Source organism: Antennarius striatus, chromosome 22 (assembly GCF_040054535.1).
Source record: "Antennarius striatus isolate MH-2024 chromosome 22, ASM4005453v1, whole genome shotgun sequence".
Lineage (NCBI taxonomy): Eukaryota > Metazoa > Chordata > Actinopteri > Lophiiformes > Antennariidae > Antennarius > Antennarius striatus.
The window spans coordinates 11,244,565-11,258,968 of record NC_090797.1 but is presented as its reverse complement, the minus strand read 5'-3'; the positions used below and the strand labels follow the sequence as shown (position 1 = coordinate 11,258,968).

Here is a 14,404-nt window from a genome sequence, read left to right as displayed (position 1 = left end):
TATTCTTGGAAACAGCCGCTCATCAGTAGTCTAGGGTTTCCTGCTCTGTGTGATTTTAAACTGTAGTCCTAGAGGCCGTCCCGTTGTGATCTGTGTGTTTTGTGACTTTCCTCCCAGAGGGCAGCAACAGCAGCCATGAGTCTCGGGTCGGGCTGGTCGGAAGCGTCGACAAGGACAAGAGGACAGTAATTCCATTGGCCGTCGTCTCCACCCTCACCATCCTCTGCCTGCTTGTCCTGGTGGGCATCCTCATCTATTGGAGGTACACACACACCCTCTCTACCATCTGTTTTGGGGTTACATCAACCTCAGTCAGTTTAAGGTGTTTATTTCATGGAGATTTGTTTGTATCAGAAACTGTTTCCAGGCTGCAAGTTTCTATCCAGATGACAGTGCATCACCTAAAGTCATATCTGCCCCGTCCACACCCATGCTGCTGGCCACGGGTGACTCACACTTACCCCTTATTACAAGATCATTGATGGTGAAATGCTGTGTTCATTTACATGTTCACTCTTTGGGTGCAGATGGTCATGAGCCTCTTACCGTGAAGCAGTTTGTGAAGCACGTCATGGACCTGCACGCAACCAGCAGCTTCTGCAAGGAGTTTGCGGTGAGCGGAGTGTTCACAGTTGAACCAACTGTTGTAAAATTGATCCGTCCATGTTGGGGACATGTCCTCCAGTAAAAGACAGTTGGGTTCATATGTCTGCACAGACAGCCCCCATTTGTCATAGCCCCTTAATGCTTTCCATTATCTCTATTAACATCACATTCTGAAGGATTTTCATGCAATACAAGGGGAATATGTAGGGTTCTACTACAACCAATATAACCAATGAGATACTTCCATTCAACCATCCATCTCCTTTAAGACGAGACGATCGTAATCATCTCTCCCTCAGTCAGCTTATCCGCTCGATTGTTAGTAGAATAAATTGAATTTTGAGGCGGATACAAATAGAGTGGAGGTTAAAAAAAATCACCTAAACCTTGTCAAGATAGGATTTCAGGAAATCGATACACATACTGGTATAACAAGGCTTATGTCGTTTGGAGTTGCATCATTCTCGATTATATGTTAGTTTTAAAAATACACAGAAAAATAAAAATCAAGTTTACATCAATTTACTCAACTTATAAATAATGATAATTTCTGTATTTGTTATAACCTTAAAAAGGCTTTTTCTACACTGTAGTGTAGCAGATATTTAGGTACCAAACAAAGCAAAGTTATCATTCATATTTACAGTTTATGACTGAAGATGGTTTTGTTTTTGCAAACCTTCCAAATCCAAAAATCACCTGTTATCAGACCCCTTCCATTCCACCATATTGTTGCCTTAATACTCGTACGTAGAATCAGAGGACATAACTAACATGGTTGACAGCTCAGGGTCAACACCTTCTCACAGCTCTATTTGAAGTATTATTTCCCAATTAGCACCGCATCTCTGTGTGTATCTGAACCCCATATTCCTGTACCTGCACTGACTCCCTGAATGTCTGTCGTCTTGTCCCCCCTTCCCTCTCTCCTTTCACCACCTCCACCACCATCGTCGTGCTTTCTGCATCCTCACCACCCTCCATTAGATTGTCAAAGAATCCTACGAGGTAAGACACCTACAGTATCACCCCTGTCCAGTAGCTGTTGTATCATTTGTATGTCAGCTCTGACGTTTATTTGCTGTGTCGGAATTGACCTCTTCAGCTTTCAGTGTGTACTTAAAAGTAATGTTTAAAATAAATAAAATTAAGGTCTGCTGCCAGATCATCCTCTGGCAGCAGGGATGGGACGTGTGATCTACCATAATAACCAGTAAAGTATGATGTGAACTATTATATTATGTTCATTCTAGCCAGTAATCACTGTGCTAAGTAGCATGTTTACCTTCCTGCAGTTTAATCCAAATGCTGCTTATGTCTTCCATTATTTTTCAGGAGGTGCAGACATGCACGGTGGACATGGGCATCACGGCTGACAGCTCCAACCACCCCGATAACAAAAGCAAGAACAGATACATCAACATCCTGGCATGTATGTCATTCTTGAAAATAAGCTGTAAAAGCTAACGTTGTGGAAACTAATGAAGGTTTTTTCCTTCTCCTCTAGACGACCACAGCAGAGTCAAGCTCTCCAACAGTTTGGACAGGGATGGGACGTGTGGAGATTACATCAACGCCAACTATGTGGATGTAAATTATGTTTTGTTTGCTTTGCAATATGTGCAGTACTTTATCCTCAGTGTGTCTCAATAACATTTTGGTGTTGTTTTTTTTTGTCTGCAGGGTTATGAGCGATCGAGGGCATACATCGCTGCTCAGGGGCCTCTAAGGGCGAGCAGGGAAGACTTCTGGAGGATGATCTGGCAGCAGAATGTTGGAGTTATCGTCATGATCACCAACCTCAAGGAAAAAGGACGGGTAGGCGGTCACCAGTAGTCGAACACGAGCAGCAGTTCCTCACCTTCTTCAAACCATCAGAGACCAAATTGAATTCCTGTTGTGTTTCTTTTCTATAAGTCTAAAAAGTCAAAGATTGTGAATGAAATGACAGAAAAAAACAAATGCCGTAAGTGTTATCACTTTTTACAAATTTATGTTAATCATGCAGGGAGTCCAACATTTCCACTTCAATCTGTTTTGATTTTTGACATGTAAATGTTAAATGCTCAAAAGTCGGTGGCCCGCGGGTTGGGGACCACTGCTGTCTATTTCTCTAGATTTTCTTCCTTGAACATTTGTCATTTCTTTACAGACAAAATGTGACCAATACTGGCCGGAGGAGAACCAGGAGGAATACGGCCCGTATCAGGTGACCACCAAAAGCAGCAAGACTCTTGCTTACTACACTCTGCGAACGTTCACGCTCAGAGAAACTTCAAGTAAGGTAAACAGACACCAGAGCCATGTTTGCTCTTTCTGAAAAACACAAGCTTGGTACAGCTGGGGTCAACACGTAGTAACTTCCCTTTCTGATCGTCCAGTCTTCTCCAAAGAGAGTGGAGCACACAGTCCTCCATTACCACTACACCCAGTGGCCGGACATGGGTGTCCCAGAATACACTTTGCCTGTCCTGTCCTTCATCAGAGCATCCTCCCGGGTGCGGACGCAGGAGATGGGACCTGTACTGGTACACTGCAGGTAGACTGCGTGTGTGTGTGTGTGTGTGTGTGTGTGTGTTGCTACTTCAGATGCCCCATAAACTGAATACATGTGGGTGACATGTGGCGTGTGTCACAGCGCCGGTGTGGGACGGACGGGAGCCTACATAGTGATTGACAGTATGCTGCAGCAGATCCAGGATCAGGGGACGGTCAACGTTCTTGGTTTCTTAAAACACGTCCGAACGCAGAGGAACTTCCTGGTTCAGACGGAAGTGAGTAAAGAAACACACATACACACACACGCACATGCACACACACACTGACAGTGGTGTCTGTTTCCTACCACACGTAGGAGCAGTACGTGTTCATCCATGACGCTCTGGTGGAGGCCATCTTAAGCCGAGACACCTCAGTGACCTCTGACCTCCTCCACGCTTACGTATCTGACCTGCTGACCCCCGGGGCATCAGGCAGGACACGTATGGACAAGCAATTCAAGGTCATACATGATTGTAAACCTGCATGTTGTGTTTCGTACCCCCGTTTGTCGTTGCACATGAAACACACACATCTAACGCGAGCGAGTGTGTTTTCAGTTGATCAGTCAGCGTCAGGCCAAGCATGCAGACTACAGCACAGCCCTGAGAGACGGCAACGCTGAGAGGAACAGAGCCAGAGCACTGATGCCTGGTAAGAAGGCTAACTAACCAATAGTTGAAATGTGCAAGAGAATATTTAATAATTCATTTAAAAAAAATATTTTATAAGAACTGCCACAGTTTATAGCAATTAGTGCAAACACTGTGTGTGATTCCATGAGACGTTCTAACAAATGCACTTTAAACTCCAAACCAGCATCGACTAACTTATTAGTTTGATGAAGACTAACCAGAGACGGCTGAATAATGCCGTGTTCTTTTGTGAAGTTACTGACTTGTGCTTTTGTGTTATTATAGTGGAAAGATCAAGAGTGTGTCTGACGGTCTCAGGAACAAATTCTACAGGGTACATCAACGCCTCCTACGTCACGGTGAGAAAACACACTTTATGATACGGTTTTATTTTAAAGCCCCTTTTAACACCAGTTTGGTCTCACTGATGTTTCCACAGGGGCATCACCAGAGTAAGGAGTTCATCGTGACTCAGACTCCTCTGCGCAGCACAGTGGCAGATTTCTGGAGAATGATCTGGGAACACCACACACACACTGTTGTTTGTCTGTCAGACACATACTGTCAGGTACAACACATCCACACACGCGTTCTGTATTTACAGAATGACTGTGTTAACGCCCTCAAACGTTTCTCGTTTATGTCAGGCTGATGAGGGGCTACCTTGTGTTTACTGGCCCCGTAAAGATCAACCAATGAGCTTTGAGGGATTTACTGTCTCACACGCTGGGGAGGAACACGTGTGTTTATCCAATGAGGAGAGACTCCTGGTGCAAAACTTCATATTGACGTCTCCTCAGGTAAAAGACATACAAAGGGGACGTTTTTGTGTTGTTACTTCAGCCTATCTCAGTTTGTCCTTCCAATCCCCCACCCCCACCCCCAGACTGATAGGGTGTTGGAGGTGCAGCAGTATTGCGCCACCTGCTGGCCAAACCCAGACAGCCCTACTGGGAACAGTTTTGATTTGGTCAACACAATCAGAGAGCTCAACAGGCCTTCAGACTCACCTACAGTCATTCACGACCCGTGAGTAACATACACACACACACGCACACACACACACATACACACACGCACACACATACATACTGGTTTCTCAGGTTAAATCTTTTTGCGTGTTTGTGCGTCCTTGTGTTTAGGTTGGGAGGGGCTTCATCGGGACTTTTCTGTGCCCTTGCCACCCTGTCCAATCAGCTTGCAGAGGAGGGAGCAGTAGATGTCTACCAGGTGGCACGGATGACCAACCTCATGAGGCCTGGAGTTTTTAATGATATAGTAAGTCCTGAACGCTACATCGGCGGGAGCGGTGGGAGCTGCTTACAGTATTACGGGATGTATTTATGCAAGTTTGACTAAGAAGAACATCACTGAAGGCCTAGGTGTGAAATGCACGGCCTGCCACTGGCGTTTAGAATATAGTTGGGTATCTGAAGCTGTGTGTTTCCCCCTCACAGGAGCAATACCAGTATCTTTACCGCGCTGTCCTCAGTGTGGTGAGCAGCCAGGAGGACCAGAAAGCCCTGCAGAGTCCAGAGACAAACGGATCAGTACCACTGGGACAAACTACCATAGCTGAGAGCCTGGAGTCCCTCATGTAGAACGCGTTAACGTAACCACGACTGTCAGTAAGCCCAACATGTGCTGAGAGGGTCGTGTCTGTCTGCAGTCTCCAGATGTGAACACAGAGTGTTCCAGTGTGTTTAACAATCAAATAAAAAGAAATGAAATGTAATAATCCTGTAAAATATTAGGGAATACAAACCAATGTAGGTTTTGACTCCCTTCACTAAAATTCCACCTCAATGAGGAGTGAAGTTCTTTATCAGGAGCTCCACACGCTTCACTTGTGTTTTACAGCAGGGACGTCCAAACATGTTTTTACACAGCTGGGTTATTTCAGTCAGCCCTGTACACACCGTACTGTCAGTGTGAGCCTGTATAGACGACAAAGCTGCAAGATCCTCTCGACACGGAACACATTTCCAACCAGCTTTGACATCCCAGTGGGTGAAATGAACACACAGTAAGCATGGATAACGATTGATTCTTTTAATACTGGGCCCATGTTCACTTTCCAGATTGTACTCTGAACATTATCACTATAAAATTAAATTCAGATGGACATGTTAGTGGAAAATTAATTTTATTATGTCCTTTGTTCTCCCAGCGTCACACTTAATATTTATCATAAGCACACTAAGCCTGCAGATAAACAAGCACTACCTAGTTTTTTATTGTTTTGATGCTGATCAGCAATCAGTATATAATGTGCTGTTAAAAATTCCCAGTTGTGGTTGGCAGAAGTGTAACCAAGCAGACGGAAGACTGGGGACATTTAACATTTTATTCAACTGGTTATGATTGCAATGAATCATCTTTGCAATAGTAAATCTTCAGTGAAAACCCCAAGAGCATTTAATGATAAAAACATTGATCTAAATGATTTTAGATCTGATAACTCCTGTTATGAAGTCTCATGAGCATTGGTCAATTAAGTGTTAATAATGGAGGTAACTATTACAAAATATTGGGAAGTACTAAAAGAGCTTCACTGTCTTCCCAACAATGAATGAGAAATGGCCAAAAAGTATTTGGGGGCGTCAATTAAAAACTGAATCAATATGAAAACTATCAAGAAGAATTACTGTTAAATTAATTCTCCACTACTTCATTAGAATTTTTTTTGTTTTGAGACAGATAAATGTTTTCATTCATAAACCGACCTTAAATTCATATAAATCTTTAAAATTGTAATTTTTCACCTTTTGTCATAAATTGTATATTCAGTCATTATTCTGGAAAGCAGAAATAAACATTGGCGAGCAGAGAACACAAAAATAAAGCAAGATTTCTGAAGATTACATAGAAATGTATTGGACAGACTTGGGGAGTAAACTACCACGTATAGTGAAGTGGAATAAATCATCCAAGGCCTTTACAGTGGCCTAAAGACTGCTGAGACTTTTCTGTTCATAACTTTCTATTCACATTGTGTTCCACTGGTCTCTGGTACCTTGTGCCTTTTGTAAGTCATTTCCTTGCACCCTTAACTTGTTTTGATACAGCTGTGTGACTAATGTGCCAAATTAATTATTTTTAATAAAAAAAATTCTTACAGTCTTGTTGTGCTCGCTACTTTCATGTATGTACGTTCAAATATTTTTTTACATATGCAGACTGGGATTTATAAAAGATATTTTTTTTGCAAAATAAAAATTTCAAAACCTTTTTAATCACTTCTGTAACAGAATAATCAAATCAATACAATCATTAAGAGCATGAGTACATTATTCAACTGAGACAGGTGTCATCGATGCTGTCATGTCATGATGTGACAAACTGGAGTGAGATTTTTCACCATGTGACTGCATCCCTGTAATTTCTTTGAATTCCTGTTTCGATTGTCATTTTTGATTGAGGTTTTCCATGTCATCCCCCACGACTGCATCCACTGCAACTACTGCTACTGGACCAGTGTTCAAACCAGATCTAAGAGGACTATCCAAACTGTCTGTATAAAAAGTCCTGAATGGACAAGAAGGTCAAATTACTATTGTATGTTTATACTGTATCTCTATAAATTTTATATTTTACTATAAAATATTTTCTAGTCATTTACACATATAACTGTGGATTCGATTTGATAATTTTAGCCTGGGAATATTGATAAAGTGTATAGTTTTAATGGACTGTTATCTCTTTATATCTGTCTGATTATAGCTTAAGGACTCTGTGGTCATCACCAGCTATAAACTGGTGAAATGTGTACACAACAAAAGGAAGAACGCCTTGCTTATGATTTGACTCATTTCTTTTTCTGAGAGAAAATAAAATGTCCTTGTTTAGACCCAAATGCTTTAGTTTTCTTCTGCACAAAAAACCCCCACATGTGCTTACAAAGTTATGGTTTCAATTATATCATAATGTACTGTATTTCATTGTCTCCTCCACATGATGGTAAATACAAAGTAATCAATACACAAAATACACATAATAATACATGTACACATAAAAGCTTTAAATTTAAGTTAAAACCAAGAAATGTGTGTCACCAGATTTGACACTGCAGCAGTCACATCAATAACGTGTATCTAATGCATTAATAAACTTCAGTATGTAGTCAGAAGATCTAAAGGATATGTGTTGTCATTTTGCCAACATGACCCTACCCACTGCACCGACTTGAATTTTTACTAAAATAATATGGTAGAAAATTCATTGCATACCTTTTTAAAATAACTTAATGTATTTCAGATATGAGAAGAAAAGTTAAAATACTTTGTGTTTGTATAATCTTTATATATAATTCTGGAAAAATAGCTACATTCTCTACTTGTCACATAAAGCTACAGCACCGCAACGTCCACCAGTTTTAAGCGTATAATGAGAAACTGAAGACAATCACGGGCTTTTGTTTATTACCATCATAATCTTATATAAAACTCGGTGGAAAATAGTTTTCTTTTTACTGTCACAAGATTTTTTGGAAGCTTCTTAAAATAAACCTAAAACAAATCCTTCCTTGAGGACACAAAAAACATCTGTTGTGTCAAAAGGTCCTTTTGAGTTACATCAGAATGTGGATTTGTGTGTGTTTACACCCACAGGTTGCATCAACTGTTGACTTCCTGTCTGCAGCCTTAATTTTCCTGTTGGACACAAACAAAAAAATTAGACAGGAGTAAAAGCATTTACCAATGGGTGTGTGTGTGTATGTGTGTGTGTGTGTGTTCTTACCAAGTTGCTTCGTTTGCGTTTCCAGCAATCTGGGTTGAGTCTTTTCTGTTCATCTGCAAGAGCTTTGGCCTGTAAGGTGAACACCCGCCGCTCTTCACATCGCATTTTCTTCCAGCACTCACCAAGGAGGACACTTATTGCTCTGCAACACACACACACACACACACACACACACACACACACACAGACAGACAGACACACACTTTTAGACAGTCTGAATAAACTTTCTGAAGGTGGTGTTGTTGTTTTTTTATCTGAGATAGTGGTGGAAAAATTGACATTGCTGAATCAACATCTGTACATATGAATGAGACTGGTCGTAAGACTGGATGCAAGCGTGACACGGACGAGGCGTCATTAAATAATTTAAAAAGTAGCTGCTAGCCTCTGGCAGCAAAGAAAATCAAATAAAAATGTCTTCAGAGTGAAAAGGGATGAAAAAACGGGGTCCACGCCCACCTGTTGTCTTTCCCAGGGTGCATCTGTGTGTACTCCACCCTGAACTTCTTGGCGAAGAGCATGAAGGCATTCATTGGCCGCTTGCACTTGAGGGGCGTGGTCCTGATGCTTCCTGCTGTGGTGGGTGTTTGACCATGAGCATGGGAGTAACCAGGACAACGGGCATCTGCAGGATCTTTATGGGACACATCAACAACGTATTTCTTCTCAAGCTGAGTGTTTTCATGCTTCTCTTTATTAATGCAGAAGACTGAACCAGTGGAGGAGGTTAATACCAGATGATGGATCTCTGGTTGGAGAAACAGCGCCCCCGCTGGATTGGGAGGCTCGTCGTCGTCTGGCCATACCACTCAACACGTAAACAGCAGACGAGTCCAAAGGAGTGAAGTCATAACTGAAGAACACACATACAACAGGAGGTGTTTCACACGCAGTAGCTCGTGTGGATTTAAAACAGCATATCGAATGTACTGAATATTTTATTTGCTCCTCATTTCACCTCCTGAATGTGTCAAAGACTGGTGATTCGTCCGCGCGTTTGGCATCTCTGTGTCCTGGTGGGAGGCACACATTTCCCACCTCCATTTCATAGCATGGTATCCCATGATGCACCACAGTCAGGCTAGGGTGAAACGAAGACCAGCCTAGCAGAAAGCAAGACAGCGTGTAAAGAAGTCAAGTGTGAGCTTGTTTTGAGGAGTTACCGTGTTCTCTCATCATCACCCCGACCTTTGTTTTTGACGTAGAACGGGTGATCAAGCTGACACCGGGCCATTAAGTGGGTGTGTCCAAATACCCCGGGGTCAAAGGTCAGCTGTAGGAAAGCCTGACCAGACAACACAATGTCTGAATGCTCCACCAGCTGCAGACCCTCAGAGCCATAACTCTGCCAAAGAAAAGGGTTTTATGGGTACGTGTGCCAACATTTATTTCAGTGGATCCTTGCTTTTGTTATCACTTATTTTTTTCTGTCTTTTGTGTTTGTCTGACAACCGTTGGCAGTGAAATACCTTCAGACTTACTGCTCCTTAATACATACCATGTTACTGCAACTGCTTTAGTACAAAGAACATTAACCCTGAACTAAACACACCATGACCAGGAATACTAAATAAAGAGCACAACAACGAACATACAAGTGAACTCAAGATGCCACCACATACTTTATTATCTACCTTCAGAGACATGGATTGCTCCTCATCATTGTCATCTTCGGCACATTCCAGATTCTCGCCATCCTGCCACTCAGCGTCAGAGCCATTGCAGAAGCGTAAAAGTGTACCTGGTAACATGGAATTGTTCCTCTTAAATAAGACTCAAATAAATCTCAAATTTCGGCGTGATTAAGGCAAGAGATGGACAAGAATTTTTAAAAAAAAACCAGATGACAAAAACTTGTGCATTGTCTTCTAGCTTCTCCTACCTTTGAGAAAGCAGTGCCAGGCAGTGGGCGGCCACGAGAAGCTCCAGCCCATGTCTTCTTCATCATCAGACAGAGAAGATTGAGTTGACACTGCAGACCCACATTCACTGCTCTTCTGGGGAAACATAAAGCAGAGCCTGACTGAGGAATACACAAGAAACAAGCAGCTACAAGCAGGCGCTTCAAACAAACATCATTAAACACCTCTCAGTGATACACGGCGTTTAAACACGTCCAAGATAACAAAAGAGGCTCTTTATGGTTTTCAGAGGTAGCAGCTGAACATGAGCTCTACCCTGTTGCACCAGCGCTCTCTGCCACGACCAGCGGGGGACAACAAGGTGCTGCTGGGTAGAGGGGGGGCAGGCGGAGCATAGGAATGTGGATTACTGCTGGGGCTGAAGACCACAAGGGAGCTGAAATGAAATTGACACCGATTGCAAAGAGCGCAGGCATACCTGATGGAGATTTGTTGGGATAATACAATTTGACACACTTTAATACTGAATTTAAAATATATATCTTAATGAAGACAAACATTGCAGTCACACCTGCTGTGAGGAGCCTCTTGGACCAGAGGGCTTTGGGGTCCTGTGGCAATGTGAGCCAGCTGTGTCAGCCACAGTGTGTCAGGAGGTTGCGTGTTGACGTGACGTTCCTGATGTGACAAGCCCATGTCCACCTGGTACGCCGCAGGACCTGCTGTCTCCACCTTATCCTGGACCTCTTGCAGGTCAGGAAGGTCATCTAGGAGTAGGAAGTAGCAGAAGCAGAAAAATTACGTCTGACAATCTGAAGCTGATCTGTATTTTGTCATCAGTTTTAAAGACGGTGGCTCCTCGTTGCGCTTTGTGCTCATTAGGGTTGCTTGGTTAATAATATTTTTTTTATCATCTGTTTGCTATGGCGACAGTTTAGTCTGGGATGAAAACATGAACAGTGTAGTTTGTAGTTGTAAATTGGTACATTGGTGGTTGTAAATTGTTAATATGTTTATAATTACTGAGGTGTGAATGAACCATGTTTTCTCTGCTGCTGTCATCATGCCAATTTCCCCACTGTGGGACAAATAAAGGATGATCTTATGACAAAAACGACAGGAAGCTACCAATAACTCCCTCATCTAATGGGTAGATGAGGGAGCATTATGATATTCATTCCTCCACTGTGATAAAACCTGCCCCATGCTGTTGTTTTACCGTATTCTATGTGACTGTCGCTGGTGGCCCAACCAGGTGAGGAGGGGAGGCGTTCTTCACAGCGGAGCACGTCATGAGTTTGATCTCCATCTGCATCCATCATCACTTCTAATAGAAGAACAACAGGATGCTTACGTCGTTTTTTTAGCATGTTTGTGTTATTTAAGTTATGACAGGACAACATAAAGTTGTACATAGCTCATACTACTTTGTCATATTAGATTCACTGACTAGAATAGTGTAGTGTGGTTGGGTGATATATTGTATAGCATAGCATATTATAAATTAGCAAGTGAGGTAAGGTGGACATACATAGAAACATAGAAATACAGTAATCCCTCATTACTCACGGTTAACATGTTCCAGAACCACCCGCAAAAAACGAAATTCTGCGATATAGCCAAGAACTGTTTATCGTATTATTTACGGTAATTTAAACGTTTAAACCACTTTCTATCTGTATTACCTTTTCCCACACTCTGATAGACTGTCTAAAGCACTTTTGTATTAAAGAAAAGTCGCAGGAGGAACCGTGAGTCGGATAGAATGCGAATACAGTATCACTTGACTACTTACTAAAAGTCCGTAATGTAGTGAAGCCGTGCATCTTGAAGTGCGAATAAGCGAGGGATTACTGTACTGCAAAAAAAAAAAAATTCTTTTATATTTGGAGTATTTCCTGTATTTATCTGTTACGAGTCTAGCAATCAGTAGTTCAAAAGAAATTCCACTGATTTCACCCAATGAGATTGATGTTCTCATAACTGTCTCCTGCCGCTGTCTTCTGAGGATTTCACCGGAGTTACTTCAGAGTTTTGAAGCTTTATTGTGAAAAGTCCTCTTTTTTTTAACCTATATGTTCATCCTGAGGTTCCAGCTCTTCCAGATTTTGATGTTTGGGATCCCTGGACAGTACCGGGGGGGGTCACCACCTCCCAAACCATGATGTCCTCACTGAAACAGATAGCTCAATAAATGCATACCCTACAGTCACTTTATAATCCTAGCAGTATTTTCTGTGAATCATAACACAAAAATATGTACAGTAAGGAGAAAAGTTAATCAGGCCTACATTTCAGTCAAATGGCAGAATATATTATAAATCAGCTGTTACCAATACAGTTCTGCAACAGTACTTCAAGCAGTTCAATACAACAACTACCACATTTACATTAAAAATTTCTTGAACTGTCAAGTTCCTGCAATATTTTGACCTGAAAAGTTCAATTTGTAAAGATTACAACTTCTTTTTCCTCATTAAAATAACCCGAGTTTGACGCATGTACTTTAAAATCCCTGCAGACATTCCTGGTGCTTCTGGGTGAGTAATGCTTTCACAACAACAATGTGATCTGAAATACTTTTCTTACTGTCATGCTTTTTAGGGAGGTGAATCATTTTCCAGACTGGAGTTGTGTTTAAAAAAAAAAAAAGAAAAGTACATGCTTCCAAGTGTAGGCAACATGTCCATAAGGAAGAGCCTATAACCCAAACTGAGACACTGGAGCCTCCTGCTGTAATGTATAGGCTATAACTGTCTGAGGTGACATAAGGAGACGCGGTGACATAACGCGACACTTGGCTGGCTGCCCATTCCAGCAGCCTCACACAAACATTCCAAGTGCTCCATTAAAATAATAATGATGGCTGCTCAAGTGTCTTATTTATGTACAAATACTGGATTCCGTCTGCCCGCCCTGTTGTTTATAAACTACGCGATTTTACACGCATGCGCAGAAACTCCATTCATTCAATAGTGAGCGGAAACAGCTGAAGTAGCTCAACACCAGTCAGGAGCGCTAATCAGACACAAACACGACTAACGTCAACAGGAGCGGAATTTATTGTCACGAAACAGCAAATACTGAAAACTATAAACTATATTATGGGTATTAGTGGTTTGAAATATTATTACAGTAAATGCATTAAAATATCCGAGCCAATCTATTGCGCAAAAGAGACAAAACATCTGCCGTCAACAATGAAGAGTGACTGAGCTCAGAATGACGAACACTGCGGACAAAAGTCAACGCTGTCAGTCTCGACATTTCAGTCGTTTGTCAAATATAAGTAATAAACACTCAAACTGTGAAATTACTTCTCTGATTCAGCGCTTCCAAAAGCCATAAATGATTTCAATGAACTTCGACGAACTCACCAAAACAGTCTCCTTGTTTGAGGAAGCGACAGATAGACGCCCACCTCCTCTGCGATCCTATTGGCTCAAGATGATGTCGATCACTGGTTTCCCTCATTTTAATTGGTGTGTCAAACGCCTTTTTGTTCCTTTTAATTGATGCTTATCACCGCAACATTGAGGTCAAAATGGGTTAAAATTATAAGAGGCCAGAGGAAAGCTAAGCTATAAAGCTTTTCTACCAACCTGTTCTGCCGGTTGGCAGAAAATGGCTCAGGAGTCGAAGTGGATGGATGTAATTTATTTATTCCCACAGCATGTGGGAATAAATAATGCAGCTAGAAGATCTCAAAGCAGAAGAATTGTAGAACTAATAGTTTGAGTTGGCACTTAATGCCAGCTGAGGATGTTTGACACATGACTGGAGACATGCAAAGTTTTGTTATTTTTAATACATGAAAAACTAGATTTGTTGGATGGAGACTTGCCTTAATATTTCTATAATCTGAAAAAAATTACATTTGCATATATTTGAATACTTTGTAAAAACAAAAAAACACAAGTTTCTCAATTTAAATGAGATGGTATTGCAAATTTGAGTGCCTCAAGTGTTTAGAACTTTATTCATAGCACCTCTGCACTGAAGGTCAGGGTCCACGTATGGCCT

The 14,404-nt window shown here is 41.6% G+C and overlaps 2 protein-coding genes across 12 annotated transcripts in view; one reads left to right on the top strand and one right to left on the bottom strand.

Moving 5' to 3' along the window:
• Positions 1–5,402, top strand: part of ptprz1b (protein tyrosine phosphatase receptor type Z1b) — a 35,156-nt gene extending 29,754 nt beyond the window's left edge. Inside the window, exons 15-32 of one of the 4 annotated variants that reach the window (XM_068307182.1) lie at positions 118–262; positions 355–446; positions 528–613; positions 1,594–1,614; positions 1,942–2,038; positions 2,114–2,196; positions 2,290–2,424; positions 2,759–2,890; positions 2,988–3,145; positions 3,245–3,380; positions 3,461–3,607; positions 3,705–3,798; positions 4,065–4,138; positions 4,219–4,347; positions 4,427–4,579; positions 4,666–4,808; positions 4,922–5,057; positions 5,237–5,402. In XM_068307182.1, the coding sequence (XP_068163283.1) occupies positions 118–262; positions 355–446; positions 528–613; positions 1,594–1,614; positions 1,942–2,038; positions 2,114–2,196; positions 2,290–2,424; positions 2,759–2,890; positions 2,988–3,145; positions 3,245–3,380; positions 3,461–3,607; positions 3,705–3,798; positions 4,065–4,138; positions 4,219–4,347; positions 4,427–4,579; positions 4,666–4,808; positions 4,922–5,057; positions 5,237–5,380 (2,105 nt within the window). In that variant the 3' untranslated portion in view covers positions 5,381–5,402. Of the gene's footprint in view, positions 1–117; positions 263–354; positions 614–1,593; positions 1,615–1,941; positions 2,039–2,113; positions 2,197–2,289; positions 2,425–2,758; positions 2,891–2,987; positions 3,146–3,244; positions 3,381–3,460; positions 3,608–3,704; positions 3,799–4,064; positions 4,139–4,218; positions 4,348–4,426; positions 4,580–4,665; positions 4,809–4,921; positions 5,058–5,236 lie in introns of all 4 variants that reach the window. The other 3 variants (XM_068307183.1, XM_068307180.1, XM_068307181.1) reach the window with 3 other exon arrangements.
• A 31-nt stretch (positions 5,403–5,433) lies between these two features.
• Positions 5,434–13,790, bottom strand: LOC137589422 (HMG box-containing protein 1-like). Of its 8 annotated transcripts, none has more exons than XM_068307187.1 (14): positions 13,699–13,757; positions 12,341–12,554; positions 12,177–12,239; positions 11,601–11,708; positions 10,953–11,148; positions 10,697–10,817; positions 10,402–10,516; positions 10,154–10,260; positions 9,708–9,864; positions 9,478–9,622; positions 9,254–9,372; positions 8,979–9,153; positions 8,520–8,661; positions 5,434–8,431 (listed from the first exon to the last, which is right to left on the bottom strand). In XM_068307187.1, the coding sequence occupies exons 3-14, from the start codon at positions 12,205–12,207 to the stop codon at positions 8,423–8,425; spliced, it is 1,425 nt and encodes a 474-aa protein (XP_068163288.1). In that variant the 5' UTR covers positions 12,208–12,239; positions 12,341–12,554; positions 13,699–13,757; the 3' UTR covers positions 5,434–8,422. The 8 variants fall into 8 exon arrangements, with proteins under 8 accessions (XP_068163288.1, XP_068163287.1, XP_068163289.1 ...); XM_068307186.1 differs by having other exon boundaries at positions 12,177–12,234; XM_068307188.1 differs by having other exon boundaries at positions 12,366–12,554.
• Between the last annotated feature and the right edge of the window lie 614 nt (positions 13,791–14,404).

Bases quoted from the DNA above. Each gene is read 5' to 3' on its own strand.
- LOC137589422 (XM_068307184.1), bottom strand. From the start codon at position 12,207: ATGCACGGCTTCACTACATTACGGACTTTTA. The intron at 9,865-10,153 runs GTAGATAATAAA...TTTCTTTGGCAG, and splicing joins AGCAATCCATGTCTCTGAAG to AGTTATGGCTCTGAGGGTCT. The intron at 9,154-9,253 runs GTATTAACCTCC...TGTCCCATAAAG, and splicing joins AACCAGAGATCCATCATCTG to ATCCTGCAGATGCCCGTTGT.